Raw genomic sequence first — 20915 nt, forward strand, 5'->3', positions numbered from 1 at the left:
AGCCACAACACAGCCGATTTCAGTATATCTTGGTAACAAATTCAGGCCTCATTCTATTCCTTACAATGTACTACACATTGCTAGAAAGTATCACTGCATGCTGGGAGAGGTAGGGGCGCTGCACTCACTCACAGGGTACCACGTGAATCTCAGCATCCCAGGAGTGAGGGACATGCCTGACTCTCCTCCCAACTGCCAGCAAATGCTTTAGTTACTCGGGGGGCAACGCAAGCACAAGTCGGCCCCTACAGCCATTCCATGTGGGCTGTCTTACCAAAAAGTATAACAAGTTTGCTTGGATCAAAAAGGCACAAAAGGCTTTTGAAGGCCTAAAATAACTTAATTCCCACCCTTATATTGTCTCTCCCAGACTCAGAGAAACCATACTTTGTGGAGGCTAATGCTTCAGAGGGGGCAAACGGTGCCATCCTCTCACAAAGGAAGACCAATTACACCCTGTGGTATTCCACTCCAAAAGACTTTCACTCACAGAGACTGACATTGGGGATAAAGACTTGCTCACCATCAAACAAGCATTTGAAGAATGGCGTCATCTATTACACCCAATAACAATTTACAAAGATCACAAAAATCTGGAATATTTACCTAGGGCCAAACTATTACATTCCTGGCAAGCCAAATGTACCCAAATATGCCCCCTACTTTCAGTACCATTTATGGGCCTGGGTCCTAGAACAGCAAGGCGGATGCTGTGCCCCACATTCCTACCCAAAAGGAGAGTCAAAGCCTTGATCCTCCTATGGTTCTTTAAGAAGATCACTTAATTGGCGCTATATAAATAAAATACTAATACTAAAAAGAAAAAAATAAAGTTAAGTGACTGTTTGTCCAAATCTCTGCATACTTAGCCCATTTAGCCCATACTTAGCCCATTTTGCAACAGAGTGATATAATGGTATCTGCTTTATTATTTTGTTGCCATGGCAGAAATGGTTTGCACAACACAATCTACCATTAAGGAGGCTTACTACAAGTGATGAAATAGTTAACAGATTCATGCATGGATCTGATGAAAAGCTTAGGAAGATTTTAAAGATGCAGTCAATCACAAAAGCCTCGGTCAGCACAATAAAAACTTTGCACATTGCATGCCCTTTATTTTGAAGTCAACCAACAAACCATTTTATTTTAGTAAAAGTAGTAGTGTCTTTAGGACTAGACATCCTCTGGCACTACCGTGTGTGTTAAGGTGCGTAAAATAGGGTGGGGTACCTCAATAAGGTTTTGGAAACCCCAGTATAGTTAAAATAGGTACAATTTCTATTAGTCCCTGTGACCATATGCCACCAGTGATGTAGTTCTACCAGTGAAGACAGCTACTGAGAATGGGGGTGAAGCCTGCAGCTACTCCAGCAAGGCATACCTCAAGAAAGCCTTGTCCTGCCAAAAAGGCATAGACCCATCTGCCTACCCTGCTTCAAACTACTGCCTTTACAAAGGAACTTGCAGCTCTCAGGCATATATCTTGCTGCTTATGTCCCTGGGACCAAGGACTAGTGCAGCCAGCAAGCAGGTCCCAAAACACTGCTACTGAAATCCCTGAACAAACATAATAGACAGCCCCCAATGGAACAACCATGCAATACTTTATTTTGGACAAGTACTAGTCTTTCGTGACATGTCCTTAAACATGTGGTGAAATACACAAATAATACTACAAAGCTGAGATAACCAGTAATAAACAAAACTTTATGAATATATATATATATATATATATATATATATATATATATATATATATATATATATATATATATATATATATATATATATATATATATATATATATATATCTATATCAATATAAGGTCAAAGGGCTAGTGGGCATAAACCCAAAATGGTATGAAGGACAAGACTGGACAAGTGCCCTGACCACAAAGTAATTCAATCAAATAAAACTTAACATTTATTAAGTATAAGTGAAAAAGTAGAAGTGAGTTAATGCACAAAAAAAAAAAAAAAAAAAAAAATAATATGTAATGGAGTGTTATCCCATGTATGTAGATACACGGGAAGCAAAACTCATGAGTTAGAAATTATCATAAATTAAGGTATTTACAAGCTAGAGTAACTGAAAACAAAACAAATATAAATGTAATTAGTCGAGTATTAGTCTTCATAGATTAGCATGAACAGCGCTACGATCAAATTAAGCGTAGGGTGCAAAACTGTGAGGTAATTCTCGTTTTCTAGTGACTGTCAGGTGGATACACAAATGAGATTACATACCCCTATTACTTATATGTAACTCGGAACAAATGTTGCAATTTATAGATAATATCACAGCTAGGGAGCCTTAACCAAGTAGTGTGCTATGAGTGAGCCACTATTAACAAGTCCGTTAAAAGTCCAGTTTTGTCCTAAACATAATAATGTAAAATAGGTTTGGGAAGACAGACAAAGTATGTAGAGATTTTTCCTGAACCATCTTAAACGTAGCCCCCTTAAACCTAAACACAGAACTTGATGCAAGCCTCACATTTTCCTTTAAATCTGTAATAAGTTGGATACATAAAGGCACTACAGACCCTCCAGGCAGGAGCAGCTACTCAGAGAAAGACTGAGTAGCTGCACTTTATGCCAGAACATACATCACTCTAAAAAGCCTTCCTAGGTTAACATACAGCCAACAGGAGCTTCCTATACCAACAAAAATGCTCAGGGAGGTAAGCTGGGAGTGTGTTTTTTTGTTTGTTGTTGTTGTTTCTTTTATATAGATTAGTAGATAGAGTGAGTTATTGAACTGGTGTGATTTTCCCTATTAAAAGCCACTCACTAGTAACCAGTTTTCTTTCTACATGAGGTTGTGAGGTTGTTACAAATTTACTGGAAGTTGGTGGCGGGCCAGTAAAATACAGGAGTTTCTTCCGGTAGAAAACTCCTGTGTATCCCTAGATTGGGAGGAACACAATAACTTTATATGGTTTTCAGTTTACCTTCTGAAAGTAAATTTTTTCTCCATGTGACTCAAAAACACATGTGAAAACAGTGAAACAGCCAAACAGTCCTAACATGAGATTCTACCTACAGCAACTTGATATAAACTCAAAAGATATATATTTTTTTTATTTAGAATATGAATTTAAAAAAAAAGAAAAAAAAAAAAAAACACACCCACACCACCACCACCAATCTTTCAAAATGTTTATACCTACCCTCCAGAAAAGGCAGAAGATCATATATTTAAAATAAAGATCACGCACCTGGCTTCTGGAAGAAATATGGATTCTAGTTCTTACCAGTCACCATATATCACTACCACAGAAGGGGCAAGCCCCAAGGCCTAAACAAGCCAACATTAGAAAAAAATATATCACAAAGCATTTAAATGGTCAGATAGTAAAAGATGTTATATGTTTGGAGCTATCCTACTCCCACATCTATTTCATTCTACCATTGGAGCGGAGCACCTCCTGCAAACTCTAGTTTACAAAGGTTGGGGTGGGCACGGGGGCAGGTACATAAGGCGGCCACATATGTTGGAATTTTAGTACCCTTTCAAACCTCAGACTCAACAAGGACAAAGTGGATATCCTTAATGTGATGTTGCACCCTAGGAATAGTGAACCATTGAATAACTTTGGGAATACGGGTGCCCACACATTTTGATGAGTTATTTCTATGAAGTGTCATGCCTCTTCTTGAGGAGACATCAGGTAGACTTTGCACTCTCGAATAAGGAGCTCATCATGGTTTGGCAGACGTTACATACACTTAAGAGTAACATGCTTTCCAGAGTACAATTTCTGTTCCAGGCAATCCTTAACTAACGTCCAGAGATGTATTAAACATCAAACACAACATTTATGTATGGGGTGGAAGGGGAACAAGGTTGGAACATAAATAAAATAGGGGAGTTGCCTTAAGCCCCAAGGATAAAGCCTTTTGATAGTAGTAGTTTGGCATTTGCAGGAGCATGCAGAAGTCAGAGCAGGGCATACATATGAACCAAAGGAATTAAGAAAAACAATGACTATGGGTTCTTTATCAGGAAGATACGAATTTAATAAAACAAGATTTAAAAAAAAAAAAAAAAAACACACACCAAACCCCAACGACTTCTTGTGAAATCTTAAAGGCAAACTTGCTGCATTGCAAGTGAGACAAGACAAAAATCATAACATACTTCTTCCTCAGCACCATCGAAACTACAGAGGACTGACAATTCAGAGTATGTTGCTTTGTTAATTCCAATTTTTTTTAATTTTTTTTTTAAATCCCCCCAGAAGTTGGGGTGTGCTATGCAGTCTTACAAAAGAAGAGCTTTAGTGCAGCTAATGGTCATGTAGTTTTAACCCCTTAAGGACACATGACATATGTGACATGTCATGATCCCTTTTATTCCAGAAGTTTGGTCCTTAAAGGGAAACTCCAGTGCCAGAAAAACGATCCGTTTTTCTGGCACTGGAGGGTCCCTCTCCCTCCCACCCACCCACCAATCCCCGGTTACTGAAGGGGTGAAAACCCCTTCAGTCACTTACCTGGGACAGCGGCGATGTCCCTCGCCACTGTCTCCGCGACGCTCCTCCTTCTACTTACGTCGGCCGGTGGGCGAGACTGATCTCGCCCGCCGGCCGAGGAGACCTAGTGCGCATGCGCGGCATTGCCGCGCATGCGCATTAGCGCTCCCCATAGGAAAGCATTGAAAATGAATTTCAATGCTTCCCTATGGGGAATAGAGCGACGCTGGAGGTCCTCACACAGCGTGAGGACGTCCAGCGACGCTCTAGCACAGGAAACCTGTGCTAGGGACCAGGAAGTTCCCTCTAGTGGCTGTCTAATAGACAGCCACTAGGGGAGGACTTAACCCTGCAAGGTAATTATTGCAGTTTAAAAAAAACTGCAATAATTACACTGGCAGGGTTAAGGGTAGTGGGAGTTGGCACCCAGACCACTCCAATGGGCAGAAGTGGTCTGGGTGCCTAGAGTGTCCCTTTAAGGGGTTAAACTCACATTTATCTGAGCAATAGAATGCAGCACACTCATACAGAATAATATAGCAAATTCCGGTAAAGTAATGATGGCTCCTTTCCCTTACACTGCAAAAGGAATACCTCTGAAATAAGTAAATTTGAGCAAATCATGGTACCCTTGTACACATTTATTTAAAAGCACAAATTACCTTCCTTATCAATATTGGAGATTGGGTTCCAATGCAAGTAATCATGAAGGAAAAGTAAACTGTTGCACAACGAATTTTAACACAAAGTCTTCCTCAAAAGAGGCTTACAGGCTTGTGCATGGCTTGATTATTGGGTTAAAATAATTTCCTTTTTTTTTTTTTTTTTTTTTAATTGGTTACTTTTTGTTATATTCTTTACTCCAGTGGTTTCCAAACCAGTTTTCAGGCACCCCTACCAGTCTGGGATTTAGGAATTATCCAGTTGTGTCTATGGTGTTTATAGAGAAAAAACAAAAACACACGCACCTTAAAAAACAAAAAAGATTCTTAATTTAAACATAAAATAACTGAATGCTGATCCAATATTCTTTTAAATTTTATATCAGATCCTCAAATCCCCCCCTCAGGGACCCAGGGATACAGATAGTATAAGGGATAGGATCACTTTTAAGTCTTCTTTCATAATACATAGACAACATTTTACAAACATTGGTTTAATTTGAAGGTTTCTACTCAATTGCTAAATGTTTTAAAAAAAAAATTCAAGTTGAATTTAGTATACTTTTAACATGAAATATACATAGTTTGTACACCATAATTTCCCATGAATAAGGTTGTTGAGCGGTTGAGCATTTTTTATTTTTTTTTTTTTTTTTATATAGTTAGAAGGATACATTTGCAGGAGAGCTATATTGCCAGGAAAACAGCTTTGTGTTCCTGGCACTTACAGTATCCCTTTAAAGTTTAATGGCAATATCCAAAAGGAGATCTATGAATAGTATTTCAATAATAGTATTTCAGTATTTTTGAAGTGGGATCCATCCCACTTATTTTATACAGCTATTTGTGCAAATAAAAATGCATGGAGGGGAGAAAAAAAAAATTACGGAATTGGGTAAATTGATAAAATAAAATTCATAATGTTCATATGGTTTTATTAAAAAACAAACCTAGATTGTGTTTGTTTAAATTTTAATATACATTTGCCTTTAGGATATTGGCTGGGATCTCTCCTAATAAATTTTACTGGTTGTTAATACATCATGTTATATAGGTGTATAATTTAAAGTATATCTTATTGATAAATGTATGTTGTCATAGTTAGCACCTATTTCTCACTGTATATAGTACACAAATACAGATTAATTCCAACAAACCTTTTTAGAAACTAATAACTAGAAAGGGCAACTATAATTCTGTAAAATCTGGGCAGCAACATACTTGTGATGAGCGACTTACTATCTGAAATTAAAACCTGAAAAATGTATGTTCTCTCCACAAATAAAGGTGATTGCAAGTCTAAAAGAATACTTGATCTAGTAAGAGCAACCTTTCAGATCAAACATCTACTCAGGAATTAAATCCCAACAGTGTACAAACGTTTAAAAACAGCTGGTGTATATCTAGAACTTAAACCAAATATATCAAAATAAGATAACACAATGTATCACGGAATACATCACATATGAACATGTCACCAATAAACATTTTTGCCCATTTTAAATATAGAGGCATCGTATGCCGTTGTCCCACACTTCAGATGGCAAGAAGTGAATCAAGAGAAAGCAGACTGGGATGATTTCCATCTCCTGAGGAAGGTATCACCTCCATGGAGCCAAGGACAGAAGGGACATTGTGATGATGTGTCGCAAGATTGTATTGGACGCACATTTACATCCAGAATCCATCAGATTACTTCTCCTGGAAATGGAACTCTGTTATATGAGATACCTATTGTACAGCACAGTAGGCAACTTGGAAAGAGACTTTTTCGTATAAACTTATTTGCAGTACAGTTTGATTTTATTGAGGTGGTGAGACCATTTGATTTTATTACATATTGCCTTCCCACTTTTACACAGAGCCTGAGATGAATGTGGCATGTAAGGGTTTTTAAAAATGGTTATTTTCCCCATTTTTATAGTTTTAATATGGGAGTTTTGACTACCATATTAAGGCCTCCATTATAAAAATTCTTGTAGATCTTAATGATGAGATCTACAGATAAAAGCACGTCCCCCCCACCCCCCTTCTTCTAATAGAAAGGAATCATTTCTGATTCAAACAACGTCAATTGAGACCTAATTCTGCTTATTTGAACATCAAATGAATGCACACATTGTGGAATATTTAAAGGGACACTATAGTCACCTGAACAACTTTAGCTTAATGAAGCAGTTTTGGTGTTTAGAACATGCCCCTGCAGCCTCACTGCTCAATCCTCTGCCATTTAGGAGTTAAATCCCTTTGTTTATGAACCCTAGTCACACCTCCCTGCATGTGACTTGCACAGCCTTCCATAAACACTTCCTGTACAGAGAGCCCTATTTAGGCTTTCTTTATTGCAAGTTCTGTTTAATTAAGATTTTCTTATCCCCTGCTAGGGGGGCGCTTGCATAGCGCCGAAACGTGCGTTAGGTTATGCTTTTATTTTTTCACTAGCACTTTGTGTGTTCACTAGGTGGGGGGAGATTCTTGAGATATACAGAAGGTCTACAGAGAAGTTTATGTTTCTATTAGGTTGGAGTTTCCGGTAGTTCTAACAGTCAGTTCATTATTATACTCTCAGTTCTAGCAGTCAGTTCAGCATGATACTCTGTATTTAGCTTATCTTGCAACAGTGTGAGCAGTAGTAACCTTAGGGTCTAGCGGTATAAACATAGGCTGTAGAGACTAAGTTACAGATTCCTCAATATGTTGTACATGTAATGAATAGTACGACCAATAGATTTCATATATCTGTCCGGCAGCGTCTATCTGTCTATTACAGTGTACCGCAGCTCACCGACACTGTCCTGCTTAGAGCCTACTGAATAAGAGTACTGTCTGCTCCACGCTTATCCCAGAGAGGATCCAGATGGTCTGTCGGCATGAAACGGACAGTCTAGCTATGGTCTAGGCGTCCATACAGCGGTAACCTCATATCCTACTATATTAAGCGTCTCACTATCAGTTTCACTGTTAGGGGGAAGAGTGATAGACTTTGTTTTGGGCTTTACCTACTTATCTGTCGTAACGGTCATATACTGTCTGACAGTAAGTCCTAGATAGCCTATAATCAGCAAGTCTACAGCGTTCACCCCTTCTCTCCCCTTAGAGTGTATGGTCTGGATATTCCCCCGCTAGAAAATCCATTGCTTACAGATAGGACTTTGGGAGTCATCGAGTACAGTTGACACCCTGTTGTCAACGCTGAAGTATTCCAAATGTATTAATTCCCTCACCTATCATAGACCAAGCAAGGGTTTTTTGTTCAGGGGACAACAGTTACCACCATTCTATACAAGATCCTTAGACTATGATCAGTATGCATCAGTTACCCCTCATGCAGATCATAACTATACTCTAAGGATCTGATGACGTTATCACGAACTACCGTATTATCCACTCCTATCTCCCCCTTATTTCTTTAGATGTGGTTATTAGTTATAAGTTTCCTTTATCTTTTTAGGGAATTTATACCCTACAATAAAAGGTGTTTTTTATTTTTCTGTTCATCAAGGGTAGACTCACAGAATCCTTACCGGTGTTCATGTGCCTACTTGGGCCCTTTGACCACCACCTGTCTACTTAGTTATCCCCTGCTATGTTAATAGCTTGCTAGACCCTGCAAGAGCCTCCTGTATGTGATTAAAGTTCAATTTAGAGATTGAGATACAATTATTTAAGGTAAATTACATCTGTTTGAAAGTGAAACCAGTTTTTTTTTTCATGCAGGCTCTGTCAATCATAGCCAGGGGAGGTGTGGCTAGGGCTGCATAAACAGAAACAAAGTGATTTAACTCCTAAATGACAGTGAATTGAGCAGTGAAATTGCAGGGGAATGATCTATACACTAAAACTGCTTTATTTAGCTAAAGTAATTCAGGTGACTATAGTGTTCCTTTAAGCTAAGTGCATTTAATGAATCACAATATTGTTTTGTGTATTTAAAATGTTAAATTCAGCAATTTAAATAACATTCCTCAACTCTCAAGTTAAAGTATTCCCTCTCATTGCCAATCCAACACTGTCATTAATATCATTGGCATCTCTTGGAAATAGACTAATTTTCAAGAAGATTTTGATTTCACTTTCCTGACGCATTCTTCATGCACACTGCTGTGCACACCGGTAGAAGAAAAAAAAGCCTTACATTTCAAAGGCAGTGCATTAGAATTCTACAACCTGATTAATGAAACCTTTAGTAAAGTACTTTATAGAGCTTTCCAATTTAAAAGTGCTCACAGCAGCCTAGAGGTTTCTAGAAAACCAATAATAGGCATAGACTGGGTTTAACCAAGGCAAAAAAAAGAGGAATTTACTTTTCTAGCAATACTTGGGAATTAATCGACTCCCTTATCTGGGGAAAGATTTAAAATGATAATTTGTGGTATAAATATGCCCACAAGTTATTGCAAACTCATTATTACCTATATACAGGCTTCTATCCAATCATCTAGACTGCAATGTATAATATGCATGCATTGCCATAATACAGACAAGGGGCTGTGTAGGAGGGGGGCTGGCAGGAAGCTCTTACTTACCTCTCCTGCAGCTCCTGTCAGCTCCCTTCTCTCTCCTCTGGTCCGGTCAGCTCCCTCTGCAAGTCCCAGTGTAAGTCTCGCGAGAGCCGCGGGGTCAGAGCGTTGCCACTGGGAGAAGGGAGCTGACATGAGCTGCAGGAGAGGTAAGTAAGAGCTTCCTGCCAGCCCCCCTCCTACACAGTGCATACCACTGGAGCACCAGGGAGTGAGAGCCCCCCTCCCTGGCCATGTATCAAGCAGGGAGGGGGGGAGGAAAATAAAATAAAATAAATCATATTATACAAATAATAAAATAAAACAAAAAAAATTAAAATTAAAAAAATAAAAATGCTCACCAAGGCTCTGCAACACATACACAAACGCACACTGCACTAATTATATACACACACTGTAAATAAATATTCAATTAATATATTTTTTTTAGGATCTAATTTTATTTAGAAATTTACCAGTAGCTGCTGCATTTCCCACCCTAGTCTTATACTCGAGTCAATATGTTTTCCCAGTTTTTTGGTGTAAAATTAGAGGCCTTGGCTTATACGGTACTCTGTTTCTGCACTTTAATTTGATGGAATTCCACCTAAAAATTTTTTTAATATTAATTGGTACAGTATTTTCTTTGGAGCATCCTTGTTCTTGCATTTAACATTCCCTTGCGCAAGGGTACATATAAAATATTCAAGATGGACAAATGTAATAAATTCTGTTCTGGGTCCACTTCTCTTTAACCTGTTTGATGATTTTGCAATGGGCATTTAAAAAAAAAAAAAAAAAAAAAAATTTAAGCTCAGTGTTTGCAGATGACAGAAAACTTGGTAATGTAATAAGCATGTCACTGCAGCGTGATCTGGATAAACAAATCACATAGAAGATGAGATACAATGTTTATAAATGCAAGGTTACACATTTGGGGATAAGGAATCCATAAGCAATCTACACCCTATATGGAACGGAGTTACGTGACACAAAACAGGAAGGATTTCTGTATTGTTGTAAGCAACAACCTAGGTAAAAATGTGCATTATCACTTTTCAAGATATTTTGGAACCTGAAAAATTGCATATTTAGAAATCCCTTGTTAATTAAAAAAAAATAAAAAAAAAATATCCAAGGATATGTGCAGTAACCGACGGTTGATCCAATGGCAAAAAATAAATCAGTGACATTTTGGAGTCAAAAAATATTTGCCAATTTTGACATTGGGCTGATAATTTAAATTGCCAGATAAAATGCAGTGTTTATATTGCTGGATAGTAACACCGAATTGCAGTCATTCAGATGTCCATTAGAGGTGCTTCTGAGCTCATTGCTGTACAGTGTGCAGCACCTATGTTTGGCATCTCCAAAGCTCTGCATGGTGACGCTAAACGCTTCCCATACAGATACACTGATTTAATGCAGCTCTACGAGAAGATGCTGATTGGCGTGGCGTGTTTTGCCACGAATTCTCAATAGCCGCCCAATGCAGTCCTATGTGGAAGCAATGGATTGGCTGGGCTCATCAAGATGGATTATCTCAGAAAGTAAAAAGATCCAATAAAAGTCCAATAAAAAGTCCAGAATAATCAGCTAAACGTGTTTCACTCTATGAGCTTCCTCAGTAGCTGCTCATAGAGTGAAACGCGTTTAGCTGATTATTCTGGACTTTTTATTGGACTTTTATTGAATCTTTTTACTTTCTAAGTACCCATTTATTTTGTTTTTAATGCATTGTTAATAAAGGTATATTTACTATTTTATACTTTAGTCCAAAGTCCTTTCTAGCCATCAGAAACTCCATTGGGGAGAGAGCTATCCCTCCTCTAAAGTAGCACATTGTTTATCAACCTCAGAGCCGGGATTTCAGGGCTCTGCAGAAGGTGAGCACAACTATTTAAATCTCATAATACCATTATAGTATGTGCAATTCTACACAGTTGTTTTTCTGCTTTTCTTCTCGTTGTATACTCTTGGAGGGATTCTACCTGGGATAAAGGGGTGTGTTGCTGCCCTAAGAGCATAAAGGATCCTTTTACGGAGCCAATACCATATAGGCTCCTGTCCATGTGAGTGGTTTCAGTCATTACTTACTACCAATTATCAATTTTTGGAACATCTGCACTATATTTTTTTGTTTCCTTTTATATGTACATTCAAGTTTTTTCCAAGACTGTCACTGTACTAAAGGGGTGAGTAAACCCTTCTACTGTTTAGAGCACTCAATTTGTATACCTTATTTCTGTATATTTGTTTTTTATTGTGGGTAAGGGGTATTCCACTTTTAGTGTTGAGCAGGTTTTACATTTTGGGCATTGTAAAGAAACACTTTCTCTCTTTTATTGAGGTAGTTTTCTCTATTGATTAAGTTCACATTATAGTTTAAGGGTTTGGGTCTTTAGCGGGTGAAAGTGCCTTTTAACTCTAGCAAGTCTCAAATCCTGGTGATTGGCCTCACTCACACCCACATACTTTGTTTATGATGCAGACAGAATTATACAGAATTAACTTTAGGTCCCTTTATCTTCCAAAATAATAATAATAAAAAAATAATAAGTCAAACCCCAATAAAAAAATAAAAAATAAAAAATGTCGTTGGTGCCTCTTAAAAAAGGACACAGTTTAATCTCTAAATTAAGCAGGCCATATTTTTTAGTAAGGGTAGAAATGTGATTGTATCCTAGGATGATTTTTAGTAAATACATTGTTACCATATAAACATTAACAATGCTGGTCATTAGGATATTCATCAATGCAAACTGTGCGCTCCCAAAAATTCCTTTAGTTCACCTATTGGTTAGCACAGAGAAGGTTTATGCGAACTATAGCACTTCGGGTGTTGCAGATTACATCTCCCCTGATGCTTTGCCAGCATTATAGCTTTAAGATCATTTTGGGAAGGTTTACTACCCCTGGCGGAGAGAGATTATTTTATAAAACCTATACATAAATGATGAAGTTCATTATTAACTTTATGCATATTTTTCACCGACAGGTCAACTTTAATTTTAGAGGCAATTCATTTTACAGTGTAAACAGTTAAAATTGCTATGCATAGAAAAATGGAAATTCCGTGATAAATACTCGAGTCAAAACAAATATTTATAAATTACCATGGGAATGAATAATTGCTGCCGCCTATGGCAGCATAATCTTGTTTTTTTTTTTTACTCAACATCATTTGTTAAAAATTCATTAGTTAAAACAGCTGTATGCATGTTTAGTTGAAGCCATCAGTGAAAGAATAGCCCTGCCTGTGAAAACAGTAAAAAAAAAAAAATAGGAAGTTGATGCATTACATTCCATCATTCCAACATCGAGCATGTTGCCCAAGCACGGTGCTGAACCCAAGAAACTTTCAAACTGTTGAATTAAAGTGATGACCATGATCTCATAGAAGTTAGTTTGTGATCATGGCATTTCGTATGTCAACAGCAGAAGGGGCAGACCAGTCCTGCGAAGAGTCTGTAATTTTAGACACTTTAGTTTTGAGGCCAAAGGCACATATTGTAAGAGTAAGTTCCTAAAATTATATATTTGGAGGCAGAATGTTTTGGAACGGGGTACTCTGAAGCTAAATATGTTCACTCTCGCAGCAAAAACAAAGTTGATAGCTTTTCTAACCTCTATATTAAAGTCTCTTTTAAAATATCACTTCAATCCTTTGTGACTTGACTGAGAGCAGAAGACATCATTGAGATTTGGATTGCGTGCGGGCATACTACCATATGTCTGATTTCTACAATAGCAGTTAATTTTTTAATTGTTTATTATATTAAATTTTTTGGTTTGTCACTAAGCACTAAAAGCTTAACGCCAGAACATTGTTCCAATAGTTTGATATTTGGCTGGAGACCGAACCCTGCAGTCAATTAGAGCGGTTTGAACGACAGATAAAAATGTGCTTTACTGTGTGAGGAAATTAACCATCTGCAGCTTTGAACAGTGTTTCTATTTATTGAGAAATATGGCATACACCCATTCTAGTCATATAGTTAAACACTTGTCTCTGTAGCAGACATTTTATTAAGCTTCCAGGATAAGACAGGAAAAAAAGTGGCCACCTTAAATGTATTCACTTGATGGAACCCTGAATAGGTGAAAAACCAAGATCTGGACATTCTGGCTGTTATACAAGTTAATCCATGCAACAGTTTTTTGTTTTTTTTACTTTTAGATTTCTCTGACTCATGTATAGAGCATGTAAACACACACACAAACACACACACACACACACGTGAATGCAAACATAATTAATGCATGCAAGAGGCATTGACTTCTTGTCATAAGTAACCAGGAAGATACTGTGATGATAGGAGTCAATGAACAAATTCAAACAGTGTGTTCTTTTCAATAACAAAGGGGCTGGCAGGCAAGACAACAACATTTGGTGATATTGTAGATGTATAGTTGTCATGAGCATTTGGTGTGACATTACAGGACTAGAACCAAAGTTTTGTCATATGTTTATGTTAGAGATCCATACTAGATTTAACACTTGCAACCTGAAAATGACCACATTTTACATAGAATTATTGCAAAATAAAAAAAAGGACTTTCCTAGCATTGCTCATCAACAAAACTAGTTTAAATGAATAGCATTCCACTAACATCAGGTGCTAATCAGTTATTTGTTGTGCTATGACCAGCCGTAACAAAAATAAAAGTGTTATCACTGCCCTCTGCAAGTTAAAACATCAGGCTTTTAGTTTTCTACCAGTTCTTTTCTTTTTTCCCACTGAGAAGCAAGTCTCAAACTGAATCCTGAATATAAAAGCCATGACAACCAGTACATATACAGAAGAAACTTGTTACATTGAAAGTGAACGGCAGGTAACCAACACATTTATGACTGATGTTTGTTTTTAGTTCAGAATCCTAACTATTCCAGAAATGGGACTGACTGTAAACCCGCTTCAGCTCTAAAGAAGAAGATTCAACAGTTGTGTTTATATTAAAAAAATAAAAAAATGTACCCACTTCATGTAGGTGGATTAACACCTACACACAACCAGTTAACAATAAGCACAGGCAAACCATTGCCTCTGGTATATTCCACAAGTTTTCAAATTAAAGCCAAGTATGAGAGCATTTCACTAGATAGATTTCAAAACTGTACAAAAGGTCATCCACTGAAACAAAGAAATAAAATAAACTGCAGTGGGTAAAAATATATATATTTTTTTTTTAGAGCAAACAAAACAAGATAGATAGAAGAAGACTATCTCTAAAAAATTAACAGTGTTATGTACCAAGTGAAAATTAAGAGTGAATTTCAAATTTAATGCCACAATAGGTGAATTGAATTTTTTTTATATATATATATATATATATATATATATATATACACACATATACACACACACACACAAATCCATCCAAGTCAGTTAAGCTTCAAGTTCAGCTAATTTTGCAATTCACTTTGAATTAGACATGTACGATTCGTTTCATTCCGAATGTACATTCTTATGAATTTCATGCCATTCAGACGCTTACGAATGTCCGAAGTGACCCAAATGACATTGGTCCGAATTGCCGAAGCAGACTTTTTTTTTTTTTTTAACTTACCTTAATTTCTGAACTAATTTTTTGCCCATGCAAATCCCTGCTTTAAATTCTCCCTTTAGTAAATATCCCTGAGTGACATTAAAAAATAATTAAAAAAAAATAGCTAAATATAGCAAAGAATACCATGCAGATGTATAATGTAAGATACCGATAACCAGTTGTTGGGCCACTAAAATTCCTGAAGGACACAATTGAGGCACAACTGGAAATGTTTTCAAAGATTTGTCTTTTGAGTGGTAGTGAATGAAATATTTTAAATTTATGGACTTTAAAATGTGTGAAGGGACAGATTCCAAGTGCAGGACCACATTATACTTCTGAAAGTATGCATTATTACATAGGCTTACTTGTCAGCCCTATTGTTAATCAATAGATTCTAATACTGTACAATGTTGTTGTGGTACATTCAGTATTTTATTTTATCCAGGGTTTAAGCTCCAGAAATACCTTCAGATAGAGTTCTCAATATGAGGAAAAGAGAAGATGTTTTTAGAGGTTAAAATCATCCTAAAAATGGCAAAAGAAAAAAAAAGTGAGAGTAGAAATGATTAGTACAAGCTACAGAAAAAAAAATGAGTAACTGTAAATTAACATTTTTCAGATACAATGGAAAACTTGATTACGAGGGCATTGACAAGCCACGTGAGGCAAGATCAATAGATCGATCTCCCCAGTTACAGGTACCACCATAAAATGTAAGCATGGCACCTCAAATATTGTTCGCCAAGAGTTTGTGTTTAACGCTAGCCCAGGAATGGTGTTTATCTTCATGCACACAAAACCTCTCCAGGGACCACAGATTTAGGCTGTGCAGTGGAGTGAAGAAGACTGACTGCTAAGGGTCAGCAATGAGCACAGCTTTGTGTAGTCGGTTATTCTTGTCTCTTAAAACAGGTCTTGTTAAACTTAATGTTTGAAATCTTCAACAAGCAAGAAACACAGAACCAAGTAACTAATGGAACGCATGGATTGAAGCATAAATTTGATACTTTACATTCTGTGGACCTGAAAATCCTTGTATAATCCGGATCTGAGAAAGGTATCCTACAACCATAAGGCAATTGTGGTTTTATTTCTTAAACAGTTTCCTTGAGATCACTAGACTCAAAGTGTACTTTGGATGAGAACAATAACAAAAAATAATCATGGAATTGTAGGTGTAGATGCAGAGGGAGTTATTTACCTAAAGAAGTGCAACAAAACAAAAAAAAAACATAAAGGGGGGGTCACAAGTCATAGGACAAAATAGAAAACCTAATAAATTGCTCAGATCCGCCGTTTTGCCATAAACATTACAATATTCTTGCATAATTCTCTGCAATATTTGGTTTAGTTAAAATACTCCACCACATACACACAGTTGTTGTTCACATCTCAATTTGCAACATTTGTGACCAAAGACCTCATCTTCAAAAAAAAAAAAAAAAAAAAAAAAAAAAAAAAGGAGTAAACATTGAATAAAAAAGTAAACAAAAAAAAACATGAATTGCTATATCCAGTTTCTATCAGATTATTGGGTTTAAAGCCTAATGGACTCTCTTACGTAGCTCTGGGCTCAGCTGCATTCTCACTGGTGTTGTACAGGAATCTGAGTGCAGAACACTTAATCCCAATGCAGAAGAGGCAGGTTGTGTGAATTATGCAACAAATTCCATTTTAATCTTCCCAATTTGTGAGAAACCTCTAGTGATGAGCATGTCAAGAAAGACAGGCGTCAGACAGAGCAAAATACAAGATGGCACATAAGGAATCTCTAGCAAAACAGGCTCTCATCTTGTCAGAAACGCTTACAATTACTCAGGGGGAAAAAAAAAAGAAAAAAGAAATTATATATATATATATATATATATATATATATATATATATATATATATATATATATATATATATATATATATATATATATATATTTTTTTTTTTTTTATTTTTTTATTTTATGTAAGTGTAATTTTACAAACAAATAGCAACTCAATTTTTCTTTGCCCATTTCATTTAGCTTCAATAGTTAACATGATAAATAACTAGAAGGATGTTTTATCCCCAATTACTTAAAAAAAAAAAACATATTTAGAGTCAAGGTTTTTGAATGCGACGGGATTGAACGCAGTGATTGCATTTACAGAATGGATGAGTGAATGAAGTGAAATATTACATTTTCCCCAAGATGCGTGCCCCCAAGAAGGTTCAGAATTAATAAAAACGCACTTCTGTTGTTGCAGCATTGCCTCTAGGGGCTGAGTGTGCACGCATTGCACATGCAACACCAAATGCTCCCCACCAAAGGGGGCCATACAATAACAAGCCTGGCGTTACATTAAATATCTCCTTCATGTCTTTACATCTGTACAGTCAGAATGCCCAAGGACCTTGTGAATAATGAAGCAATTACTAACAAAGCCACCAGCAGCAGTAATTAGCCGTAATGGGGTGAAAAAACAAACAGGATCTGCAGACAATGCTTTGGACAGCTCTGTTAAAGGGGCTCATCTATTGTGTTTCAATTGTGAGCAAAGAAAGGTTCTTTGAATATCCTGGCACATAAAGAGTTAAACACTACACACCACAGCAGTCTTAAATTGAATATTTGTAGGGTAACATTGCACAGTCTGAAACCTCAAGCTGTTCATTAGCACAGCTTATAGATGGCCTGATTGCTAGCCAAGTTTCAAGGAAATACATTCAAAAATGTTTATTCAAGAGAAAGAAAGCTGAACCTGCCAAAAAAGCAGCCACAGGGTGGGGTGAATCAAGAAATACCCCCAGTCTAATGTGCTTCAATGGCAATCCATCAAATCTGGCTTGACTCTCACACATCAAAGTTATAGTGAATTAAGGCAACAGACACCTATTACTGGGATAGTAAGAATTAAAGACGTCTATTCCCATCATGCAGAGCTACCAAGTAGTTAAGTCCTTCATAAAAAATAAAAAGATTTTTTTTAAATCATAAAATATTGTAAGATAATGTAAACACAATGAAACACAAGAGACAGAATAAATGACATCCAAGGCACAGAGCGAATATAAAGCAGTATTAATACCACCCTATTTCAGCAGGTATTTAAATATAGTAAGAGAACCAGTCTGTATCAGAGAAATAAAAAAGTTTTAGATTATCATATTCTGCAGAGATATGAAAGATTGTTTTACTGCAGCCTAGTCTGTGCAGTTAGAATAAAGAACTTGCAAATCAGAATCTGCCCAAATTAAAGCTCCCTAGAAGGGCAGAAAGTCTGATTTCTCCAGAATCCACCTGTACAGACTATTGGGAAATTAAATACTCCCCAGTCAACAGGAGCACATGTTAAAAGAGGTTTTGAGATCAGTTAGAGCTGTCAAGACCAGCAGTAAAAATCACAGAATTCTATAGAATCTCACAAACCAAGGTTACTGACACATACAAAAAAACATAAAAAAATAATGAAGAATGCTGCATCTGATCTGATTAAACTGCACATAATGCTCAAATCCAGGGAACAAAAGCAGGAAAATAAACATACTCAGTATAAATAAACAGTCTGGATATCCAGAAATTAAAAGTATTTCAGCACCAGATGAAAATGCAATCAATTCCTTGTCCATACACACAGAATGCACACTATTACCTAGTAATAATGTGGGTGCAGGAGGGATTTGGGGGTTCCCTGGGTACAGCATTACACTCACTGTCAGCTCCTCACCTTCATTGACCATCCTGATAGCATGAGTGAATGAGGGATCCAGGGCGTCCTTCTCAGCCAGCAGCTGGGGCAAATACTTCTCCATCCCAGAGACAAGAAATACCCGGAGAGACAGACACACAAGGTGCAATGCAGCCACAGATGCCAAGAACGCTGTCAGCCAGGGGCTGTGCGGTGAGTGCACTCAGGGGGAATGGGAGAGAGCCCTGCGGGGAGAGCTAGGAGCCGGTGTGGTGCTGAACTTGCTTCCCTGTAAGGATGTGTTAGTACATCTCCGCGCACTCTGGCTGTGAGGCTGTATGGAGAGGGAGGGAGGGGGAGGATGAGAGAGAGGAGGAGTGTGGATGTCACTGCCCAGAAAATCATTAACTCTTCCCATGCAAAAAAGTCCTTTACCACCAATAAAAAGCAAGTCTGCATTTTATTCTGTATATCTCTCTCTGCTCTTTTCTATTCTGTTATCACCTGCTGCAAATACAATTCTTGTTATATATTTTATCATGTGTATTCATATCCCTTAGTTATTACCACCTTTTACCAACCCCATGGGACTGAAAGGTTAGTACATGAGCACTCTGCTCAGCATAACATTTCTGGGACTAAAACATGTTAATATGCACACTTTCTCTCCTGAATGTTTTTTTTTTTTTTATTAACCCTTTCGGTCCCACACGAACCACCACCTTTTACGAGTTAGAAGGATTAATACATGGTCACTTGACATATTATAAATGAATATACATTAACCCCTTCAGTTAATACATGATGACTTGACATATTATAAATTAATATACATTAACCCCTTCAGTTAATACATGGTCACTTGACATATTATAAATGAATATACATTAACCCCTTCAGTTAATACATGGTCACTTGACATATTATAAATGAATATACATTAACCCCTTCAGTTAATACATGGTCACTTGACATATAAATTAATAAACATTAACCCCACTCAGTCGCAGATATATCATATGGTGGTTGCGCGCTAACCCTTTCAGTCCCACAGGAATCACCACCTATTACAATCCCCGATGGAGTTGGAAGGAGTAACACATGGCCACTTCACACCATTATAAATTAATATACATTAACCCTTTCAGTCGCAGATATATCATGCGGTGGTTGCGTATTAACCCTTCCAGTCACATGATAATTATAAATCGTTGTGGTTCCTGTGGGTCTGAAAGGATTAATATAAAGGCAATTTCACCGATGTGTCTTTATTAACACTTTCAGTCCCACAGAATTCACCACATTTTATTATCCCCCATATGGCTGATAGGGTTAATGTATGGCTTGTTTACATTATGTATCTGGGATGCAAAGGGTTAATATAAAATTACTTTTGATGTTAGATTTATTTTATTAATACTTTTTTATATTAACAATCTAAACATTTTTATCTTTAATGATCTGCCTGTCATTCCAAGTGGGAGACTAGCCTGCTCACGGGACCTCAAGGAACTTAAAGGAACACTAGAATGTAAGGATTACAAAACTTTATTCATAACACTAGTGTCACTCTGCCCCTGCAGCCCCGCCAATATGAAAGGGTTAAATAATAATTTAAATCCATTTGCGCTGGCTCTGTCTCCACATCCTCTGATGTCATCGTGAGGTGAAACCTAATGTGCATGCGCGGCGAGCTCAATGCTTTCTTATAGGGGATTTGAAGACAATGGACGTCCAGACTTGTTTCATGGAATTCAACTGGTTTCATGGAATTTAACTTGATGAAAGAGCAGGAAGCGCCTTTCTTGGCTGTCTGGGGTACAGCCACTAGAGACAGCCTTTACCCTGCAATATTTACATTGCAGTTTTTCTAAAACTGTATGTTTTTACATTGCAGACCACTTTAATGAGACAAAGTAATCTGTGTGCCTGTAGTGTCCCTTTAATATTACAGGTGACGTATTATTACAGATACAGTATTATTACAGTATATTCATGTAGAGATGTAGTACCAGTAATGTTGCATTACTTCTCTTCTGCCGATCAAGTTCCACACATTTA

The 20915-nt window shown here is 37.1% G+C and overlaps 1 protein-coding gene across 2 annotated transcripts in view; it reads right to left on the bottom strand.

Moving 5' to 3' along the window:
- KHDRBS3 (KH RNA binding domain containing, signal transduction associated 3) overlaps positions 1-19179 on the bottom strand; it is an 86246-nt gene extending 67067 nt beyond the window's left edge. For both annotated transcript variants that reach the window (XR_010090734.1, XM_063451037.1), the window contains exon 1: positions 18894-19179. Coding sequence is in view for 1 of the 2 variants with exons in the window: in XM_063451037.1 (XP_063307107.1) it covers positions 18894-18978 (85 nt within the window). In the remaining variant the exon portion in view is untranslated. The remainder of the gene's footprint in view (positions 1-18893) is intronic.
- Positions 19180-20915: the final 1736 nt, after the last annotated feature.

This window comes from Pelobates fuscus, chromosome 4, assembly GCF_036172605.1.
Source record: "Pelobates fuscus isolate aPelFus1 chromosome 4, aPelFus1.pri, whole genome shotgun sequence".
Classification (NCBI taxonomy): Eukaryota; Metazoa; Chordata; class Amphibia; order Anura; family Pelobatidae; genus Pelobates; species Pelobates fuscus.